This window comes from Ailuropoda melanoleuca, chromosome 2 (genome assembly GCF_002007445.2).
Source record: "Ailuropoda melanoleuca isolate Jingjing chromosome 2, ASM200744v2, whole genome shotgun sequence".
NCBI classification, from domain to species: Eukaryota; Metazoa; Chordata; class Mammalia; order Carnivora; family Ursidae; genus Ailuropoda; species Ailuropoda melanoleuca.
Window position 1 is genome coordinate 75,911,057 of NC_048219.1, and position 22,132 is coordinate 75,933,188.

The following is a 22,132-nucleotide window of genomic DNA, read 5'->3' on the forward strand; positions in this document are numbered from 1 at the left end:
TTTCAATACTAATTTTACATGATTTGAAATACTTGCAAAAAAGATTTTGAAGCATCACAGACTTTTACCCTAAGTAAATAGCTTTCCTTTAATGTGGAACTAATAGAAGATTGTCAGCTCCGTTCTGTGATGATTCCTACTAGAAAGGACTGGGTGATCAGCATGATAAATGGCTTCCAGTGGGATAAGGCTAGACAAAGATAGTAACAGCCTCTTCAACAAATGCGAAGAATCCGACTGGGTCAAGGCTAAGGTACAGGAGTAGGGAGCAATGCAATGTTCTGGAAAAGACCATAAAATGCTCAGAGCTTAATTTGACTAATTCCAGCAGAGTCACAACATGAGGATGAAAAGAAGACATGAACGGCAACAAGGCAGGCGAAGAAGAGTCCCCAAAACATGACCAGCACATAAAGGGCTCAACAGGTAAACGCGCAGAGCATTGACAGGTGACTTCCAAACGACTTGTATAAAAAGCATGGCATGCTGTGGTCTTTAAATACTAATTGCAAAAACATGAAAGTGGTGCAACATTTACCACACAAGCTTATGACCTCTGGCTCCTACCAGCTTTGTTTTGCTAAAGCTCAGGAAAACCTGCAAGTGTTCCCTGTTTCGGGATATCCCCGAAGATATGCACCACTGCCGCGAGAAAGCAGGTTAGCCATAGTGAACACCTGGCATCCTTCAAGGTACGGCTCAAGATTCCACCTTGCACGATGCTCCTCCCTGACCTCCTGTCNAGAGAAAGACCCTTCTTTGGAATTCTGAGCTTCACCCTGCAGTGGGGGGAGCATGAGCTCTGGAGTCTGAATTCAGGCTCCCTTCTGAACGTGTCTCTAATCAAGGACGGAGGTAATATTGTCACGAACTCTCCTGGGTGACAAGCAGGAACCCAGGAGCTGTTGGGAACACACCACAGTAAGCGCCCCTGTCGAGGCAGAATTCACTTTTGTGCAGCATCTGGTGCACACCTTCATGCTGGTGTTACACACATGGAAGATGCTCGGTCAGTGCGCCACTACTGGAGGGTAAGGTCCTCACTAATGATACTCGGTGCCACCACTGTACAGACTGTTCCTGCCTCTGACTAGGTCCCCACAGAGGAACAACAGCGCCGGCACATTCCCTCTACTGATATTAAAATTACAAGAGCAATTTAAGGAGCGCTAGTTCAGTGTGGGTTTGAACCCACATCTCTCTGCAGATTGCCATGGCTTTCCTGGACAGTGCGGATGATGAAAGCTTATGTGCGCTAAGCAGAAAGACCCTGTGCGTTGGGGATAACTTCGTGCCAGATCACAGCAGAAGCTGGCAGGGCCCTCTGATCTGCCCTCATCGCAGGCATGGAGTTCCCAGGCCCAGCCTCCTTGTGACTTACCCCTTTCAACACCCAGTGTTTCTTTCTCCCTCCCTCCCTCCTTCCTCCCTCATCACATTTTACTCCTTCATTCCTGTACTGTACCTACACATCACACACCTGGTATGGAAAAATATTTCTTTATATCTGCAGATAGGAAATATTAGGTGGAGTTAATACATCCCACATTACACACAATGTAACAAAATTTTGGGAGGCAAACAGAAAAGGCTTACATTTGGACATTCCCTGAGTTGATGACATCTATTCCATATGGCCCCGTGACAAGGAAACAAATGTCAGAGACCTTCCCTCCTGAATGACTTTAGACCCCGTTCCTATGCACTTGACTCCTAGAGATTTCTCCTTAACCATTTCTCTTAAACTGACTTTGCCACTAGATCTTTAAACCATTTAGCAGTGATTTTCCAAGTATAATTGCAAAAAGCTTCAAGTTACTTTGCCGCTTATTTACACCGGGGAGTTCTGAAAGCAAGAGTGCTATTACCTTTAAGTGGGAAAAGTATGCCACCTTGTGGTATTTAAGTTCAGTAATTCAGTTCAACTCTCCCAAGTGACCGTGTGTCTGCCCTTCTTTCCCAGTATTCTATGGGATTAAGACAAAAGGAAAAATACATTTTTTCAATACTAATTTTTTAAATCAACTCTCCGCAGAACATGGGGCTAGAACTTACAACCCCCAGATCGAGTCGCATGCTCTAACTGAGCCTACCAGGTGACCCTTTTCAATACTAATTTTACATGATTTGAAATACTTGCAAAAAAGATTTTGAAGCATCACAGACTTTTACCCTAAGTAAATAGCTTTCCTTTAATGTGGAACTAATAGAAGATTGTCAGCTCCGTTCTGTGATGATTCCTACTAGAAAGGACTGGGTGATCAGCATGATAAATGGCTTCCAGTGGGATAAGGCTAGACAAAGATAGTAACAGCCTCTTCAACAAATGCGAAGAATCCGACTGGGTCAAGGCTAAGGTACAGGAGTAGGGAGCAATGCAATGTTCTGGAAAAGACCATAAAATGCTCAGAGCTTAATTTGACTAATTCCAGCAGAGTCACAACATGAGGATGAAAAGAAGACATGAACGGCAACAAGGCAGGCGAAGAAGAGTCCCCAAAACATGACCAGCACATAAAGGGCTCAACAGGTAAACGCGCAGAGCATTGACAGGTGACTTCCAAACGACTTGTATAAAAAGCATGGCATGCTGTGGTCTTTAAATACTAATTGCAAAAACATGAAAGTGGTGCAACATTTACCACACAAGCTTATGACCTCTGGCTCCTACCAGCTTTGTTTTGCTAAAGCTCAGGAAAACCTGCAAGTGTTCCCTGTTTCGGGATATCCCCGAAGATATGCACCACTGCCGCGAGAAAGCAGGTTAGCCATAGTGAACACCTGGCATCCTTCAAGGTACGGCTCAAGATTCCACCTTGCACGATGCTCCTCCCTGACCTCCTGTCAGCAGCTCAACACACTGTGTAACAAGGCGCTTTTGCTGGCATCTAGCTGAGTTTCATTTGGAATTACTCCTTGATACGCAGCCACAGAACGGAGCCCGTGGGGCAGAGAGCAGTACCTCAGAGAGCTCAGCTGTGGGGTGCGATGTCCGTGAGGAGACTAGAGGTGAGCAGAGGATGATGGGTTGGGAGGGGCTGTCAAAGGGGCACTTTGCCATCCCCACAGCATGGCAACTACACTTGAAGCCACAGTGCTGTGAGGACTAAGCTTCTAGACCATGGGAACAGTGGGAGGCAAACTTCATTCAGATCAAGGGCCAGGGGTGTTCTAATACCTGGTAACACACATTCCCCACCTACTCTTGGAGGTGGGCTATGGTCCTAGTTTTCCCTCTTAAGAACTGCCTCAGAGGGGAGGGGGATGGGGGAATGGGATAGACCGGTGATGGGTAGTAAGGAGGGCACGTGTTGCATGGTGCACTGGGTGTTATACGCAACTAATTGAATCATCGAACTTTACATCAGAAACCGGGGATGTACTGTATGGTGACTAACATAATAAAAAAACATTAAAAAAAAAAAAAAAAAAGAACTGCCTCTCCTACCCAACCACATTTTTCATTGCCATTCAGTGCAGTGAATTCCTTTTAGCAAAGACCTCCTAGATGTTTTGAGGCCTTTGTTTACAAACCCTGCGGTCCATTCCAAGGGTTTTCCTAGAAAAAGGAACAATCCACCCACCTGAAAAAGGCAATGGTTCTTGCCAAACTGGAACCTTTGTTGTCTCTAAGGAGCGAAGACTCTTTGTTGTCCTTAGCAGTCTGGTTTTTTAGCATCAACTTAAAAAAAAAGTTTAATCACTTTTTTCTTAAGATTTTATTTGAGACAGACAGCTCAAGCTCAAGGGGTAAGGGCAGAGGGAGGGGGAGAAGCAGACTCCCCGCTGAGCTGGGAGCCTGATGCAGGAGTGGATCCCAGGACCCAGGGATCATGACCTGAGCTGAAAGCAGATGCTTAACCGGCCACCCAGGTGCGCCAAGAAAAGTGATCATTAAAATGAATGCAAATGAATTTACAAAATACATTGCTAGTGATAAAGGAAGCTGCATCAAAAGTCAATACCATTTATGTAAAATAATTAGTATCAGAAAATAGACAATTTAATCCACTGGAATTCTATGAGGAATGGTGGGCAGGGCTGCTCAAGAAAGCATTGAATTTGAGGTGCAGAGTTTCCAAAGATGGTTTGGGGGCAGGTAGTAAGGAAAAAGCATAAAGATTATAAAGCTTACTTTAAGGGCTCTATCATTCTGAATTGTCTTCATTTTTACAGTATTACTTTTGTAGTTTAACTTTTAGATTATAGAGAAAACAAGTTTACAGTTTAATTGGTAGGGTTCTTTTGGGTTCTGGAGGGAGGCTAAACGTAAGGTAGGAACCTTCCTCATCAAGATTTCAAACATCTTGAATATCAAGTTTCAGCCAGACCTTCCAACTTCAGATACTCTGCTTCCTGTTGCTCCAAGTCTCTGCAACCAAAGGCTTCTCAAACCAGTATTTGGCATTGGTTTTATAACAGGAAATTTGTTTCACCTAATATATAAAGGACATACACAGCCAGGAGTTCCCCTACAGGAAAGCAAAGGGAAGCTTCTTAAAGACTTTTAAACATCTCCCCCACAAAGGGGCTAATATGCAGCCTGCATGGAGGAAAAACCTATTGATAGCAAAGCATGATTCAAAATTTTAGAAATCCCTCACGTCCCCTTTTCACAGGAAGCTGCTGGAAAATAGCAAGAGCAAGGATGAAGGGGAGATGGCCATCCAACACTGTCCCGGGGGGGGGGCGGGTTACATGAGCTGGGGAATGCACTGGGAGGTGAAGTAAAGGGGAGAGCAGCTAGCAAGTTGAACAGTGACTAGGGGTGCCTGGGTGGCTCTTGATTAAGCATCTGCCTTCAGTTCAGGTCATGATCTCAGGGTCCTGGAATCAAGCCCCGTGTCAGGCACCCTGCTCAGCGAGGGAACCTGCTTCTCCTCTCCCCCCTGCTCTATCTCAAAATACTTTAAAATTTGAGAGGGAGAGCACAAGCTGGCAGGGGGGGGGGCTGCGATTCATTTAGTCTATACTTTAGTGGAACACACATCCACCTTATCTCTGGCCACTTTTCCACCTCAATTCCCAGAGAGCTCAGTAGCTGGCAAGGCTGCAAAGATTTACTATCTCTACAAGAACATCTGACACCTGGCTTAGACCATTAATGAACCTTTCCATGTACAAAGGGCTGTATCAAGACATTGTCGCACAGAGACTTAAAGAGACATGGGAATAGAGTAGCTCCATCACCCACAGCTATCATTTTTAGAAGATTCTCAGGAAGGGATGAAGCCTTAACAAAAGTAATCGATTAGCCTGGAGGACAAGACAGAGTGCGGGCCTGGGCTTGAAACCTTGGCTCTAACAGATGGGAAGGAAGCCATATGCAGAAGTCATGCAGAGGCTTAGAAAGACAGGGGCCTTTTGTTGGGGGGGAGGGGTGTAACAAGAGTATATCTACAGGTCCTATCCATTCAAGAGGGGAAAAAATCAGTCTAGAAAGGTAGGGGAGGAGGGACTATGAACAGCTGACTTAACAAGAAGTTACGTGCTCAGATTCTATTGCTAAGTCCCTTCTTTCCCCGCCCCATCTTCAAATCCACTTTCTACTTATTAACCCTTCAAAAAACTCAGCTTGAGAACCATGGCCCCAAGAGGCCTTTCCCAAGGCACCAACACTCCAGCCTGCCCCTGGTTAGTGAGGATATGCCAGTTGTGGCAGACTGGCAAGTGGCCAAAGGTCCTTCGCTCCTTGTTTCTTCCCAGAGGACATGAACTGGACACACACCAGCCCAGAGTAAGAAAATACAAGCCCCAGCTCTCGAGGGGCAGGGAGATCCTTACAGTGGTGCAGAAACAACCTTACCAGAAAGCCAGCACCCGCCCTGTCCCCTTCTTTGCTCTTTCTTCTTGGAAGAGGACTTGGAATATGCAAGTGGTCACAAAAACTCAAATTGTCCCCAAGGTACATCAGAACAGGAAGGCAGGTGAATAGGTCCCTTTGGGGGCAGAGCCGCCGAGCACGGTCAGCTACCTCTACAGTCAGGTCTCACTTAAACCAGTTTTCCCCCCAATGTGAAGCTGTTGATTCTCAACTGCTTCGACCACCCCAATTCCACCCAGTAAGCTGCCAGGGATGCGGCTACTCTCATCCCCAAAGACTTCCTGTCTGATGTTTTAGGCAAGTATTGCAGGTTAGAATTTAGCCCAAAGGAGGGAGAGAATCCTAGAAACTTTTAAAACTACTTATTCCCTGGGAAAAGGTTTTATTTGATAATTCAACGTGGGTCTAACAGGAACATGAACAAGCACATTGGGAACCCGCCACCACCCCGCGGAGAGCCTAGGAAAACTCAAAACAAAGTCGCCTAACTTACGACTCCAACACAGGGCTGACTAAATGCTCATCAAAGAGGTGCTGTGTGTTGTAATCCACCAACTCCACCTGCACGGCAGTCTGGTCTTGGTTCAGTCGAAGTCCCTCGGCAAGGACTGTTCTCAGCTTCTCCATATTACCTGCCACCAAGTGGTTCACCTTCGGATAGATAATGAGTCTTTCCAGGGGTACATAGAAATTCTCCCCCACACTGTAAGGTTTGGGGGACTGCTCTATCTCGGCTCTTTGAGCTTCTGTTAACCCGTGCTGTGGGGTGCAACGGCCAAGTGGCACCACTCGATCGCCCTCCTTTTTCCTCAGACCCCGGAGAAACCTGCTTTTCATTAAGTCGACTGCTTTCACCACCTCAATGCTCAGAGTAAACCGGAAGTATTTTCTCTGCTGTAAACTCGGGTATGAGGTTCTATAAACCTGAAGGAAAAATTGGAAGACGTTTCATTAGTAACTTCTTACCACATTATGAGCTATATATTAACTATACATATTAACTACCATATATCAAATCCTACTAGCCATGCATGCCACAATATAATGGGAATCAAACCACAGGCACAGACATTAACTGATCTGCTTTAAAAATTCTAATGATCAGGGGCGCCTGGGTGGCTCAGCCGTTAAGCGTCTGCCTTTGGCTCAGGTCGTGATCCCAGGGTCCTGGGATCGAGCCCTTCATCAGGCTCCCTGCTCAGCAGGAAGCCTGCTTCTCCCTCTCACAGTCCCCTTGCTTGTGTTCCCTCTCTCACTGTCTCTGTCAAATAAATAAAATCTTTAAAAAAAAAAAATTCTAATGATCAAAGTCTCCCAAAGCCAGGTTTCCACCAATTCACACCAACACAATGTTCCTACTTGTATTAGAAAGAAATGGGCAAAAAGAAAAATTCTTAGAAGGGCAATGTACTTATTCTCACCAAACCTCCTGAACCAAGAGAGCCTGAGAAGCTTGGAGGTTCAGCTGCAATACTCATTTCCTGAGCCACGCTACGGGAAGTGCTGCTGGCTTTCATCTTTCCTGCTGCTGATCCCAACAGATTACAATAGGGGGTGGCTGGCACATCGGCTTGGAAGCTTTCTAGGACTCCCGATGTTTCTCTGTAAGGTGCTGAGACATGGCAAAAGGCCAGGTGGTCTCCAGGGTGAAGTAGACCAACCCTGAGGGCAGTTGTGGGCATGAAGGAGTCTAAGCTCATTTACATCCATCTCTACAGTGGGGACCCCTACAGAGTTCACCATCCTAATCCGCATCCTTCTTACCCTGGTCGCTGCCTCACGAGGAATACTCACAACTTCATAAACGTGTTCCTCTGGCTCTGAAATGCTCGATCCAGTTGCCTTTGCTATGTTTTTCTGGAAGACCCCTATCTGGGTACAGTATCCAACGTGCTCAGCTCCTGCTGGTGGATCCCCCACACCAGTAAACTCGACGGAGTAACTGTAGAGTTTTCCCACATCCAAAGCCCTAAAATCAAAAGAACCCATTTTTGGAAGTTATGGTTAAATTAAAAATCTCCAGTAGAATAGAACATAATACAATGAGCTACAATACTTCAAGCTGCAAATTCTTACAGCAACACACAATGCCACACAGGGTCTGCTTGCTTCTGAGGGGCTTTAGGGTCCTCAGTCAGTTTCCACATAATCACAAAAATATGGAGAAAGGGAAAGTTATGGAGCAGAGTGTAGGCATGAAAAGGAGACCACAATGGCTACAATCCCAACTCCTATTTGGGTCTGCAATCATGCCAGAAACATGACCATCTGTCCACCTGTCAAGGCCCTCGCAGGGAACACTTCTGCCACAGCATAAGGCTCACCCTCACTGCCCTACACCCCCCCTCCCTGTTTTGTTTCTTCATCTCCACACCAATACTCCCAGTCCTCATGCCTTCCTATCAAGACACCTGGTGCCTCACACTCTGCTTGACTCCCTGAGACCTAAGAAATCAAAAACTTCCATTTATTTTGCCCAAATATGGTGGTCCCTCTTACATGCCAAGCTGAATTTTGGGAAATTTTTAGGACAAAAAACTTATGTATAGGTATCAAGACTGACTCCATAGCATTTTAAACTCCTGTGGGGTAATCTCCCCCCATCCCCCACCACAAAATTCATAAAAACACCTACGAACTCACCATGTCTGAAATTGCTTTCTGTCCCACTCAAATCTGTGATCTGGGTTTCTAAAGGTTGATGCTGGAAACAGGGGATTGAATTCAGAGTTTGGTGTGCTGATGACAACCATACCCGGAGAAAAGTACCCAAATACAACTTCAGGAAACTTGGCCAGATCTTCAGAATCTAAGTGTTCTATCCTGAAATGGTCAATGGAAAAGACAGAAGAATGCAATTATTTTCCTAGTTGATTTAGCAAAAAACAATTTCTATCCCTATATTTATCCCTTCTGAATCTATGTAAGGGTACTTCCATGACCTAAAACCAACTATCCCTATATTCTCACCCTGCCATTGGACTATGTTGTCCCCTCTTTCAGGGCTCTCGAGGCCTCACTGTCAGTGACTAAAAGTATAAGCATAAGCATAAGCCCCCCAGGAGGCCTGCAGGGCTACAAGAGCAGAGAGCAGAACCCGTGCCTTACAAAGCTGTGGATTTCAGCATCAGATCCCACTAGATTCTCACCCACACCCGAGGACCAGATCAACTGTCCCAGTACAGGCAGCCACTAGAGCCAGTGGGCCACCTCTATCCTGATGCTGTATGTTCATCTAACCCACCTCTATCTTTGCCTTAAAGAAGAACAGGAGAACCATTTGACGGTGAGTGTATGCCTGAAAAATATAAAGTTTCTAAAGACAACAAACTGACATTATTTAGGGCTAATGTGCCTGTATATCTCCCCACGACCACTACGGCTCAGCAGGATGGTAATGGGAGGGACAACAACCGTTCAGACCAGTAAGAGGAGCACGTAATAGGTAAACCACCGAGCAAGAAGCCCACCGTGGGACTGGATCCCAGGACTCTGGGATCATGACCTGAGTCAAAGCAGATGCTTAACTGAGCCACCCAGGTGTCCCTGCTCAAAAATATTTTACTGTGTTTAAAAGCAGGGGAGGCCGGGCGGCTCAGTCGGTTAAGTGTCTACCTTCGTCTCGGGTCCCTGGGATCAAGCCCCAGCCCTGTGTCGAGCTCTGTGTCTGGTTCCCCGCTCAGGGCGGAGTCTGCTTCTCCCTCTACCAGCCCCTCCCCCAGCTCATGCTCTCTTGCTAGTACTCTTGTGCTCCCTTGCTCAGATAAAATCTTTAAAGAGGAGAACTTTCATAGTTGAATCTGGATAAAGGATATTCCTGGCACTATTTCTGCAGCCCCTCCACCTGTAAATCTGAAATCAAAGTCAATCTTGTCAAGCAATCTGCTTTACAAATGAATTCGGAAGATTATGACTTAAATCTGCGTAGGACGCTAAATTTACTGAGAACTAATTCGGATTTTTTAAACTTATACAGTAAGAATCAGTTTAATACTTACAATTCAATACACGTTATCAAGTCAAATCCACGCAAGCGGGAGTCTTTTTGTACCGCAGAACCACGGTACAAGGTTATGGTCAAATCTAGTTCCCGAGGAATTATGAAACCCCCCACTCCTGGAGACAACCTACCCCTGCAAAAACAGAAGGGACATTAACACTATTATCTATTCAGAATCTCACTCGCTGTAGAATTCTGATCTTCTGATCCTCTGATCATTATCTACCTAAGAGTTTTCCATGACTTGAGGTAGTAAGCACCAGCTCATAGGGTTAACTTCCTCACAGATTACCTGCCAATGAGAACAAGATTGAATATTGCCAAATACTTTTGGTCTTCCAGCTCCCTTTGGATCAGTGATTAACTTTCTTAAGAAGAAAAAGAGTCCAGAAAAAAATCTGCAAGTCTGTGTGTATGAGACTATGGAGAGCACTCGGGCTTTAAATTAAGAGTTTGGGGCAAGTTCAATCCTCTGAGTTCTCCTGGTGTCCAGCATTAAGAGATTTTGCCATTTGAATATTGAATCTGCACTGCTTGTCTGCTGTAATTTCTTAACAGGCTACACTTTCTATATTGTTAGGGAAAACTGTATCATTCACAATGTTATGGCAGTCATTCGGTGAGCTTAAGGGTCTCATAGTGCCAATCTTTTAAAATAAGATGCATAAAATCGACACTTCTCATACTGTCACTAGTTTTAGATGAATGCACAATACTTTCAGGAACTTGGTATTACCCTCCCCATTCAAAGGGTTGGGCGGCAATATCTACTCCAACAAGACATTCAACGCAGCGGTGATATTTCAGCATCCATAGGAGTGTGGCATCTCCGTAGCCCAAGTCTGCAATCTACAGGTGAAACACAGCATTGAACACATTATTGCCAGAACTCAAATATGACCAAAAACTTTGAGTGTAATTGGTTATCAGAATTACCACGTAATTTTATGTCAAAATCTTTTTGGTAGAAGTACACAAAAAGGAAATTAATCTGAAACATAAGGGAGGAGTGGGCAGGAAATAAAGCTGGGTTAGTGTTTGGACTGTTAGAAAGGAATTCAGATGAGTAACAAGTGTATCCTAGGGGCCTGGCACCCAGAACACCCCACATGGCAGGCAGGTACCCTATAAAACAGAACTCTGAACCTCTGAACAGCTTCTAACTTAAGACAAGTGTGCCTGACCTCGTGACCAATGTTTTAGGGATTTATATTCAGTGTTCTTAATCTAATCCCCTTAATGTCCATTTGTATGTATTAAATGGATTATGCACTAAAGTCTTCATTAACCACTATCACCTAAATTTCTGATTCCCACCTGAGGAGGAAAAGGAAATTAATACTTAAAGTTTAACGGCACCCAATCCCAAAGATATCCCAAATCAGCATCTAGGGCTGCCAATTGCTCTAAGCCAGCCTTAAGGGGGTATCTGCAGATTTTAACTATTTTTGGATACTCAAGACATGAAAGATACCATATTATCTTAAAATGTATGGAGTGTTAAATCTGAAACAGACTAAAGTTTACCTCAATTCATTCTATCAGAAAACCAATATATTATAGCATTTACTAAGTTGCTTCCAATAAAAAAAAACACTTAATTCCCAAGGGAATATAACTATACCTTAGCAATAGGCACATTCAACCTATATTCAATCCAATTTTTCCTCAGGTGTGCTTTTTTTTTTCACTTTCAGTATTTTAGGTAAATCTTCCAATCTACCACAATATTACACCCTTAGCCACAAGCAGTAATTTTCCTTTCTGAAGCTGGCACATTTATGGGACAGTTGGAGAAGGGGTAAAACACCTAGTCTAGGGGCGCCTGGGTGGCTCATTGGTTAAGCTTCTGCCTTCAGCTCAGGTCATGATCCCAGAGTCCTGGGATCGAGCCCCAAGTCAGGCTCCCTCAGCCAGGGAGCTGCTTCTCCCTTTGCCTCTCCTCTCCGGCTTGTGCTCTCTCTAAAATAAAAGCTTTAATTAAAAAAAGAAAAGAAAAAAAAAAAAACCTGGTCCAAAAGCAAACTACAGCCTTAGGAAGCTTTAAACTGCTTTTTACATAGTATAACCAATTTCTTGTTAACCAAAATTCAGCTCAAGCTTCTGTCCTTCCCACAGACCCCTGAACTTTACCCTGCCCTCAGTATGAAGACAGAAGCAGCCTGTATTTAAGGACCCCTCCTAGAAAACAGGATAGCCTAGGTTAATACATTATACTATCCAATCACACCACCCCTTTTATCCCAGTCCCCCACAGATCAGTTGTTTACTCTAGAGAAAAACCTTGTTTCTCCAACTATTGACACATGCAGATCTTACAGTGTTCTCCCTATCGCACTAATCCCTTTCCTTGCAACACATCTTCAAATAGTCTCCTGCCAAACCCTTCTTAAGTTTTTCTTGGTATTTTTTTGACTAAACAGTTGGTAAGACAGTCTTAAGTGTTTGGAAGGCAGTACCTTCTTGAGCCCATGTTGATTCACTAAGTTTTTAACAAAGTAGTATCTCTGTTCGTACACTGGTGGTTTGAACTCAATCACTTTCTTGCTCGGAAATTCACAATTATCCATACTGTTGGACTGAAACAGAAGAGGTGTTCTGAATTATGCACAACTTCAGGAATTAAGGAAAAATCAGCTTCACCTCCCAGTTACTTGGTACTATATATGGGCCTTTCAACCACCTCTGTCCAAAAATCACCTAGTGGTACTTCATTTCCTGCATGGTTATCAAAGCCTCCACGGTCTTTTATTGAGAGTCTGGCTTTATGCTTCTAAGAGCTTAGAGTCAGCTGAAGGGAAAACTACTAATGCATTTAACAATTCTAAATCGCCTCGCCACAAGGGACCTTTACTGAACTGCCAAAGCGTGGAGTCCACATAGGTAGGAAACTGAGACTCGCTGACCAAACTAAAGTCAGGTTCCTCTAAGCCGTCTTATGATGAGGGCTTGACCTGGACACCATCCTGTCTTGGGCCTGCTTAGGGCAGTTCATCAAGAATCCTACTAAGCTAGTTTAGAGAATTCCCCACCCTTTATCTCGAAATCTGATCAAATTCCTTGCCACTACCCCCTAATAATCTGATACCCCTGAGCTGCCTTATCAAGAATTGTTAAATTATGCTTAAAACCCAAAACTCTTGTGGTCTCTTTTCCATCTGCTCAGCCCCTCTGGTCATGGCTATAAATCCCCAGCAGTTGAAAATGGGAGTCTCACCATCTCTTCCCTACTGCAATGCTCTTGTGGCATCGCAGTCCTGAAGACTTCCTTTTTAATTAAGTCTTCTTAATAAGGCATTTTTTTTCCAGTGTTCAGTGAACACGTGTAGCATGTGGCTACCTATTGGACAGCGGACTCCCAAATGTCATTCCCATTGGTCCTCTTTACCCGGAGATTTCCAGGAAATGTAGAATCTTAGGCCTCACCTCACACCTCCTCAATCAGCATCTTTAGTGAACAAAATCTCCCGCAGATCTAAAAGCACACTGACACTACTAAAATACCACTTAAAGAGTATTTTCAAAGTAGATTTTGCTACTTAAAATAACTGTTACTTTTTTTCTCTTCATACACACCAAATGTAGAATTTTATGTATATCCTTGTTCGATCCCATCCAACACCAAGAAATGCTTGGAGCTAAATTTAATGAGATTTCGCTTTTAACTACCTCACAATCCATCTCAAGGATACCCCTAGAGAGTCATACAAGCAGGTTTAAGAAGAGCAGCATTACCTCTTTGTTTTCTTCCATTTTGTTTCCAAGTTTCAAGTTTTGTTGAAACAAAAGCTAATGTCTCCTTCAAGCTCTATGAATCAGCACCGACTCAGCTGTAAACACAAAACAGTAGTTTTTATATAAAGGAGCCTGGACGCAATTAGCTGCCTAGATCAACAAAGGAGAGCAAGCTTCCTCCCTTCTCTCCTGTTACCACTTAATCGACAGAATTTGCTTAAGTATGGCTTCAGACAAAACAGGCTCAGAAAGCCCAAGTCCCTTTTCATCAGGACAAACCCAGCTAAATGCAGTTACCTCTCCTTCTTCCCTTTTCCTGTTAGGTTTGATACAATCTGAACAACCCTATGAATTATGACTTTTTCATTAAAGCCCTCAAGTTTATTATCTGCTTTATTATTTTTTAATCAAGCTCCACCATCAGCGTGGGGACTTTGACTCAAGACCCTGAGATCAAGAATCACATGCTCTATCCCAGGAGATAGCTGGCTTTTCAATCACTTTCTCACACGTGACCAAAATGGAATTTCGAGGTAAACAATGCCCGAAGTAACTGAGAAACTAAAAACACTTCCAATAACCAATTCACTGATGGACTCGAATTTTAATTTTGGTTCTCAACCTAAAATGTACGCAACATGTCAATACCAACTTATGAGTTACGAAGTCGTATCTCACCCCCACCCTCCCGCCCCAAGCGACCTAATGTCAGAGCCCTCATAGAGCACGAGTCCCCGGTCCCCGCACGGCTTACTTCTGAAAGAGCACAGCCGCGGGAAAGCAAAGAGCTGCGAACACCAGCTACTGGCCCGCAGCAGCCACTCTATTTAACTTCAGGCCCCGCCCCTGACGCCCGCGCACGCGCGGCCTCGCTGCGTGACGTTACCCGCCCGCGGCCACACCTGCGGCGCCCACACCTGCGCCGCGGGCCCTCCCGATGTCGGCGCTGGTCTGCAGCCGGAGGCGTCGGCTCGCGGCCGGGCGTCCAGCCCTGTGCCTCCAGGCTCCAGGCTGCGAGGCGTCGGTTTTGCGTCTCCTAACGGCCGCTGTGGCGCATGCCCCGAAGCCATTTTCGAGGAGTCCCTCCGAACTTTGGAGGAGCCCACTGTAGCCGCCACGTCCCCCACTGGCGCGCGGCTGCGACCCGCCCTGGCCCGTCGGGGCCAAGACTGTTGGCCCGAGGCGGCGCCGCGCCAGACGTGTCTGCGGGCCGCGAGCAGGGCGGCCGGCTCCGGCGGCTGTTGCGTTCCTGGTTGTCCCGGTTCGCAGCAAAGAACAAACAGAAAACGGTCCTGCTCAGTGGAAGGCAGCAAGGCCCGCGGCAAGGTTGAGCGCGAGCCCGTGGCCGGTTTGTGTCCTAATCCGCCGTCCCTCAGATCCTCAGAACAATCCACAGAGGCCTTGAGGACTCTATGGGCTGGATAAAGTTGGTCCAATATCTGAGCTCAGAAGAACACCAGCCCTCCAACTGGCAATTTCTGCATGCTGGGGGTGCACCTATTGTATGATCTCTTAGAAAAGTTACTGTATCGTGTCCTGCCCCTGCCAGACATACAACTTGACACTTTATAATCAGTTATTTCTTCACTGTATGTGGTGGAAGAGTTTAAGGAGGGGGAGAAAAGATGCGAAGCTACTTTCTTTGGGAAAAACATATTTTTAGTCCATTAGAAGAGACTCAAAAGCTGGTGTTTGTTAATGAATTAATAATCCGCTAATATCCCGCATATTATATGTTAGTACTGTACTTTCAAATACTTAAGGCCACAACATGCACAGGACACTACTAACAGCTTTGGAATGTCACAAAAATAGATAACAATTCTTGCTTTCGGTGTTTTGAAGAGTCTGATCTCATGGTAAAGAACATACAATTCAAGTTTCACTGTTTGAGACGTTCCTATTGGCCTGGGGAAACTGCAGTTTTAGTAGACTGTCTTCATTAAAGGGGCACATTCCTTATTACAGGATGTATAATTTAAACAGAATCTTAAAAGTTAGGTGAATTCCACTTCTGGCTATTTTTAAATTAATTAAACAAGGAGGCCATGGAACTGAGGTGTCCCTAATGCCCGGGCAGCCTACATAAGCAAACCCAGACCTAAGCATATAGATGCCTCAAGGTTAAGACCCGGAAACCTAAGAATATACAATGGCAAACACCTACCCAGTCTTTCCCAAACAAGATACCTGTTGAAGTAGTAACCAATCAATTTCCTTGCTTTGCTCTGGCATCTTCCCTATAGAAATCTTTCCTCTAGTTCCTGGCAGTGGTTAAGACCTACCCAATCCAAATCGATGTTTGTGCCAGTTCTTAAAAATTTCCATATGCTTCAGGGGCGCCTGGGTAGCGCAGTCGTTAAGCGTCTGCCTTCGGCTCAGGGCGTGATCCTGGTGTTCTGGGATCGGGCCCCACATCAGGCTCCTCCGCTATGAGCCTGCTTCTTCCTCTCCCACTCCCCCTGCTTGTGTTCCCTCTCTCGCTGGCTGTCTCTCTCTCTGTCAAATAAATAAAATCTTTAAAAAAAAAAAAATTTCCATATGCTTCAGTTTATCTATCAACAGTATATATGGAAAAGAATTGAAAGCAGAGACTTGAACAGATATTTGCACACCAGTGTTCACAGCAGCATCATTCAGAGCAGCAAAAGTTAGCAACAATCCAAATGTCCCATCAATGGATAAAAATTGTGTATACATACAATGAAATATTGTTCAGCCTTTAAAAGGAATGAAATTCTAACATGCTACAATATGGTTGAAACTTGAAGACATTATGCTGAGTGATAAGCCAGTCACAAAAGGACAATTACTGTAAGAGGGCAGGGAGAGGAAGAAAAATAATTTTCAGTGGCATACTTTTGGAGATACCAGATTTTAGTCCGGTTAATTGTCTTTGAGGTTTTGTTATCTACCTGTAAACTGGACTGGATCTCGAATTCTTCTAGTTCTCTCAATAGATATGGAGGTTTTCAATTTTCTCCCACCCTCTGACTTGGGATCATTAGGAACAAAAACTGTCCTTTTCCCAAAAACCTGAAAGCTGAAGCTGGATGATTTGATGTAAACTCCACAGAAGTCACCACAACAGCTCATGTATGGACACCCTTCATGCCTTGTTATGTGGGCCAAACCAGAAAATTCACTGGAACACCAGACACCTGATGATATCACCAGAGACATTCAAACTGCAACCCAGGAGAATCTATGATCACCACTGCCTCTCCTCACTCTGACTGAAGATGCTTCAAGCCCAACATCTAGAAATCTTCTCAACTAACTGCCCTCTGGGCCCAAAAACTCAGTTTATGTCTGTTCCATTAACTTTTGTTTTTCTTTTGTTTGCACAGAAATGTCTCTTAATATTTTTTTCTAAGATTTGTTTATTTATTTATTTGAGAGAGAGATTGCGAGCACAAGCAGGAATGGCAGAGGGAAGGGAGAGATCATCTCAAGCAGACTCTGACTGCAGCCCCTACTTGGGGCTCCATCCCAAGACCCTGAGATCACCACCTGATCCAAAAACCAAGAGTCGGAGGCTTAACTGACTGAGCCACCCAGGCCCCCCTAGAAATGCCTCTTATTAAATCTCTATTGATTGCACCATATAGGCCTAACTTTGGGAGCTCACCTGAAACACCACCTCCTGAAATGAGGTACAACTCTTTAACCTAATTGACCTAGTCTCAGGATTAAAAGACTGGTTCAACGAGATATGGAAAAAGCTACCAACTGAGCTTCTGGATATGAAGACTGAAGAAGTTTCAAAGGTAAGAATGTGGGTAGTAGAATATGCCACCCCAAAGTATGCCTCTTGTGCAACAGGGTTGTTTTGAACTGATTATTTCTAGAAACAGAAAACACAGGAGAAGTCTGAAAACTCAATAGAAGTTAGCTTTTTGTAAGGGAAATTTACATTTATAAAGGAAATCTCCATCTGTAATGATGTCCCCGTCTTTATACCAGCCAAGGAAAGATAACTAAATCACAAGAAATCTTATAAATGGAGAAGACGCTGATTTTTTTTTAAGATTTTTTTATTTATTTGACAGAGATAGAGACAGCCAGAGAGAGAGGGAACACAAGCAGGGGGAGTGGGAGAGGAAGAAGCAGGCTCCTAGCAGAGGAGCCTGATGTGGGGCTCGATCCCAGAACGCTGGGATCACGCCCTGAGCCAAAGGCAGACGCTTAACCGCTGTGCCACCCAGGCGCCCCTAGAAGACACTGATTTAAATGTGCAAAACAAACCTTACCCTTGCTTACTGTGCTTTTCCTGGTAACCTCCCATAACTGGCGTCCCCCGGCACCCCCACCCCAACATCTATCTTCGTCTGTACTGAAGATGGTATTTAAAGTGGTGGCTTGGGCTTCCTCTGGGAAGTATCTCCCCTGTTACATGAGGTATACATGTTAATAAACTGTTTTTCTCTTCTTAATATGTCTTTTAATACAGGTGTTTCAGCCAAAAACTTAGAAGGGTAGAGAGAAAATTATTTTTCCTCCCCTTCAGTATGATTCCATTTATATGAGATACCTAAAGTAGTCAAATTCATGGAGACAAATTAGAATGGTGGTTGCCAGGGGCTTTGGAGGTAGGGGGAGGGAGGAAGGCAATGGGTGTTAATGGTTAATGAATAGAGTTCAGTCTGGGATGATGGAAGAGTTCTATGGATGGATGGTGGTGATGGTTGCACAACAATGTGAATGTACTTAATGCCTCTGAACTATACACTTAAAATGGGAAGTTTTAGCGTGACATACAGACTTGTCGAATCAATATCTTATACACACACCTGGGAAAAAAATTAAGTGTTATGTATATTTTACCACAATTTTAAAATATTTAAAGAAATTATTTAGAAGTTGATAAGTGGGGGCGTCTAGGTGGCTCATTCCATTGTCTATCTTCAGCTCAGGTCATGATTGAGCCCCAGTTCAGTCTCCCTGCTCAGCAAGGAGTCTGCTTCTCCCTCTCCCTCTGCCCTTCTCCCTGCTTGTGCTCTCTCTCTCTGTCTGTCTCAAATAAATAAATAAAATATTTTTTAAAAAGTTAATAAATCATCTGTACGGGATTTCTGGATTTAGAGTTTTTGCCTTAAGCTGCTAGCTGGCTCATTTATGAACTTGAATTCTCATGTCCAGTTCCCTCTCCAAATGGCCTATTTCGTCATTTTCCTGGTCTCCTACTCTTTTGGTGTGAAAATCATCCTTGGCTGTATCTATTTCCACCCTTCCCACATTTGGACAATCACCAAATCTTGACCTCTTCAAGCTGTCGGTTGCATCTGTTCCTTCCAGTGGCCAGTACCACTTGCTTACCCTTTGTCATCTTGTTTTCTCATCTTGCCTAATCTTACCGTCTGCCCCTAGATTCTAAGTCCCACTGAGACCATGCTCTGCACTTTCCAAATAAGTTTAAGTCAAAAAATAGACCTGTCCTCACCCACCACACTTTCTTTTCTCTTTACCCTGCATTATTTTTTTTAAGATTCTATTTATTTATTAGAGCACGAAGGGGGTGCAGGGTGGTAGGGGGAGAGAAAGAAGCAGACTCCCTGCTGAGCAGGGAGGCCCAACGTGGGACTCAGTCCCAGGACCCTGAGATCATGACCTGAGCCGAAGGCAGAGCCACCCAGGCACCCCTACCCTGCATTATTTCTTGCCTTAGCACTTACTGTTGTCTGATAACCTACGTATTTGTTCATTTGCTTATTGTCTGTTTCTTCCCCCTAGAACATTAGCTACAGAGGACTCAGTTTCGTTAGCTGTTGTATCTCCAGTATCCAGAACACTGCTTGCCTGATATATCACAGGCCCTAGTAAACGTTTCTTGGATAAGTTAAAGAATTACTATATTTGATGCTTTTTGTCTGTTGCTACTGTATTTTATTGTAAAATAAAGTCTTGGACTTTGGCCAACTAAGAGGGGGTCTCTGGGTGGATTCATGCACATCTGTAACAAGGGTTTCCATAATACTTTTTTTTTTAAGATTTTTTTTATTTATTTGAGAGAGAGAGAGAGATCGAGCACAAGCAGGGAGAGCAGCAGAGGGAAAGGGAGAAGCAGGCTCCTTGCTCAGCAGGGAGCCTGATGTGGGGCTCGATCCCAGGATCCTGGGATCATGACCTGAGCCAAAGACAGATGTTTAACAGACTGAACCACACAGGTGCTCCTCTGTAATACTTTCTAAACAAGTTTGTGTGTGTGCTTTTATGTATGTGACAGAGAAAAAGATACATATAATAGGTCATGTTCTCAGCTTTCTACATGGTTATATTGATTTTCTTTATAGTAAAAAAAAATTTTAATATTGATTTGACTATTACTCTCTAACCTTTGGAAATTTACTTACCTTCTCTGAGTGTCAATTTTTTCAGTTGATAAGTGAGAAATAAGATTACCCATTCAAAAGGCACGTGTGTGGCTCAGTTGGCAGAGCATGGTGTCAACTTTCAGCTCAGGTCATGATCCCAAGTTTCTGGGATCGAGCCTGGCATCGGGCTCCCTGGTCAGTGGGGAGTCTGCTTCTCCCTCTCCTTCTGCCCCCACCCCCTGCTTGTGCTCTCTCTCTCTCAAATAAATAAATAAAATATTTTTTTAAAAAAGATTACCCATTCAAGGGACCCCTGGTTGGCTTAGTTGGTGGAACATGTGACTCTTGATCTCGGGGTTATAAGTTTGAACCCCACACTGGGTGTAGAGGTTACTTAAAAAAAAATCTTAAAAAAAAAAGATTACCCATTCAATAACTGTGTACGGTGTACTTATTATGGACCAAGTACTGTTTTGAGTGAAAAAGACAGATAAAGGTCCTTCTTGTGGCTCTTCCAGTCCAGGAGTTGTAGATATCTAACAGGGGTCCAGGGGAGCGAGAGCACCTGGCTCCGAGGGTCCCATACAGACCAGGTTCAGCCACTGGCTGCTGACAAAATCCAAAGGCAGAGAGACAAGTAGCGGTGAAACAAGAAAGGAATTTATTTTAGTGAGGTCAACATTAAGAAGACAGTGGGCTAACTTCTCAAAGCCTGTCTCCAAAGTGCTGAAAATACATCTAGGTTTATATAAGGAAAATGTGGGACAAAGGTCAGGGGTATGTGTAAGTAGGCAATAAGGGTCAGGTCAATTGCTGTCTTGCTGTCAGTCACTCAGGGCCTTGCCAATTCAGGGCAGTCCTTATTGCTTGAGGGGTAGTTTCAGTACCTACTGAGGGATGCTTTGCTCGCCGGGTCTTTTGCCTGAGTTAAGAGGTAAGCTGGAAAGAGAGAACTCAATTAGGAAGTACAGACAGGTCCAGATGGAGCCAGCTGAGGTCCTCTTCCACATGTCTGTCGTGCACTAAGTGACCGAAAGTTATCCTGGATGCTACATTGAGCCTGACACTCCAAACAGGATGAAATATTTAGGAGTCTTGGGAGAAAGTTATTGTAGTTTACATGTAAAAGGAAGGTATAAACAGTGTGCGGCCGGAAGGAAGATTATGACCGGTTAAGATGCACAGGCAGCTCTTTCTGTCCACAGGTCCTGGCCCAGTGCTTTCATAAAACCACCTTTTTTTGCACCTGGGGGGAGGTGGTTAGGATGCACGTATTCTTTGACACTCCTATCTCTAAGTGGGGTCTATTTCTTCTCCTATCAAGTCTGAATGAGTTTCATGATTTTTACCAATGAACATAGTACCAAAATTTCACTTTTGGGCCCAAGTGTTAAGAAACTAGTAGCTTCGGGGCACCTGGGTGGCTCAGTCGTTGGGCGTCTGCCTTTGGCTCAGGGCGTGATCCCTGCGTTCTGGGATCGAGCCCCACATCAGGCTCCTCCACTGGAAGCCTGCTTCTTCCTCTCCCACTCCCCTTGCTTGTGTTCCCTCTCTCGCTGGCTGTCTCTTTCTCTGTCAAATAAATAAAATCTTTAAAAAAAAAAAAAACTAGTAGCTTCAACTTCATGTCTCTTGGAACTCCCACTCTTGGAATCCAGGTGCCATGCTGTGAAGAACGAGCAACCCCATGAAGAGGCCCACAGGGAGAGAAGCCAAAATTTTCCCCTCCCCACCTGCTGGCTCACAGCATCAACTGGTCTTGCTAGCCTTGTGGGTGAACTGTGTTGAAGGAGAATCCTCCAGACCGAGATAAACCATGTTAGCTAACTGAGAGCTCCTAGAGCAGCTTTGCCCACATGCACAGAGAACTGGGAGTATCTTAAGAGCTTACATTCCCCTGGGTAGCATTTTGTCAACGACTAGACAGTATGGATGTATAAAAATCTGCTTCCTAGAGGTACCTAGGCTAGCTTTTGGCTAGCTCAGCCAAAAGAGTACGCCACTTTTTTTTTTTCTTCTCGGATGATAGCAAATGTTTTATTAATAACAACAACAAAAAAAATGGCAGAGGAATAGAGATTGCTGGGGAGATGAATTTAAAATAGTGGGGTCAGAGAAGGCCTTGAGAAGGTGACATTTTGAGCAAAGACTTGAAGGTAGGAGCATCTTGGAATAGTCAAGGAACAGCAAGTAGTTAGTATAGCTGGAGCAGAGGGAGAGGGAAAGGCAAGGTAGAGCATGCAACTCTTGATCTTGGGG

The 22,132-nt window shown here is 44.5% G+C and overlaps 1 protein-coding gene across 4 annotated transcripts; it reads right to left on the reverse strand.

Annotated features, from left to right (window-relative positions):
- Positions 1-6,196: 6,196 nt before the first annotated feature.
- On the reverse strand, positions 6,197-15,863 carry HENMT1 (HEN methyltransferase 1). Of its 4 annotated transcripts, none has more exons than XM_034654003.1 (8): positions 15,845-15,863; positions 13,560-13,654; positions 12,284-12,403; positions 10,561-10,673; positions 9,823-9,957; positions 8,468-8,647; positions 7,619-7,793; positions 6,197-6,748 (listed from the first exon to the last, which is right to left on the reverse strand). In XM_034654003.1, the coding sequence occupies exons 2-8, from the start codon at positions 13,575-13,577 to the stop codon at positions 6,314-6,316; spliced, it is 1,176 nt and encodes a 391-aa protein (XP_034509894.1). In that variant the 5' UTR covers positions 13,578-13,654; positions 15,845-15,863; the 3' UTR covers positions 6,197-6,313. The 4 variants fall into 4 exon arrangements, with proteins under 4 accessions (XP_034509894.1, XP_011223247.1, XP_034509895.1 ...); XM_011224945.3 differs by lacking the exon at positions 15,845-15,863 and adding an exon at positions 14,314-14,404; XM_034654004.1 differs by lacking the exon at positions 15,845-15,863 and adding an exon at positions 14,262-14,278.
- Between the last annotated feature and the right edge of the window lie 6,269 nt (positions 15,864-22,132).

Bases quoted from the DNA above. Each gene is read 5' to 3' on its own strand.
- HENMT1 (XM_034654003.1), bottom strand. The intron at 7,794-8,467 runs GTGAGTTCGTAG...TTTTGATTTTAG, and splicing joins AGAAAGCAATTTCAGACATG to GGCTTTGGATGTGGGAAAAC. The intron at 6,749-7,618 runs GTGAGTATTCCT...TTTTTCCTTCAG, and splicing joins AGGAACACGTTTATGAAGTT to GTTTATAGAACCTCATACCC.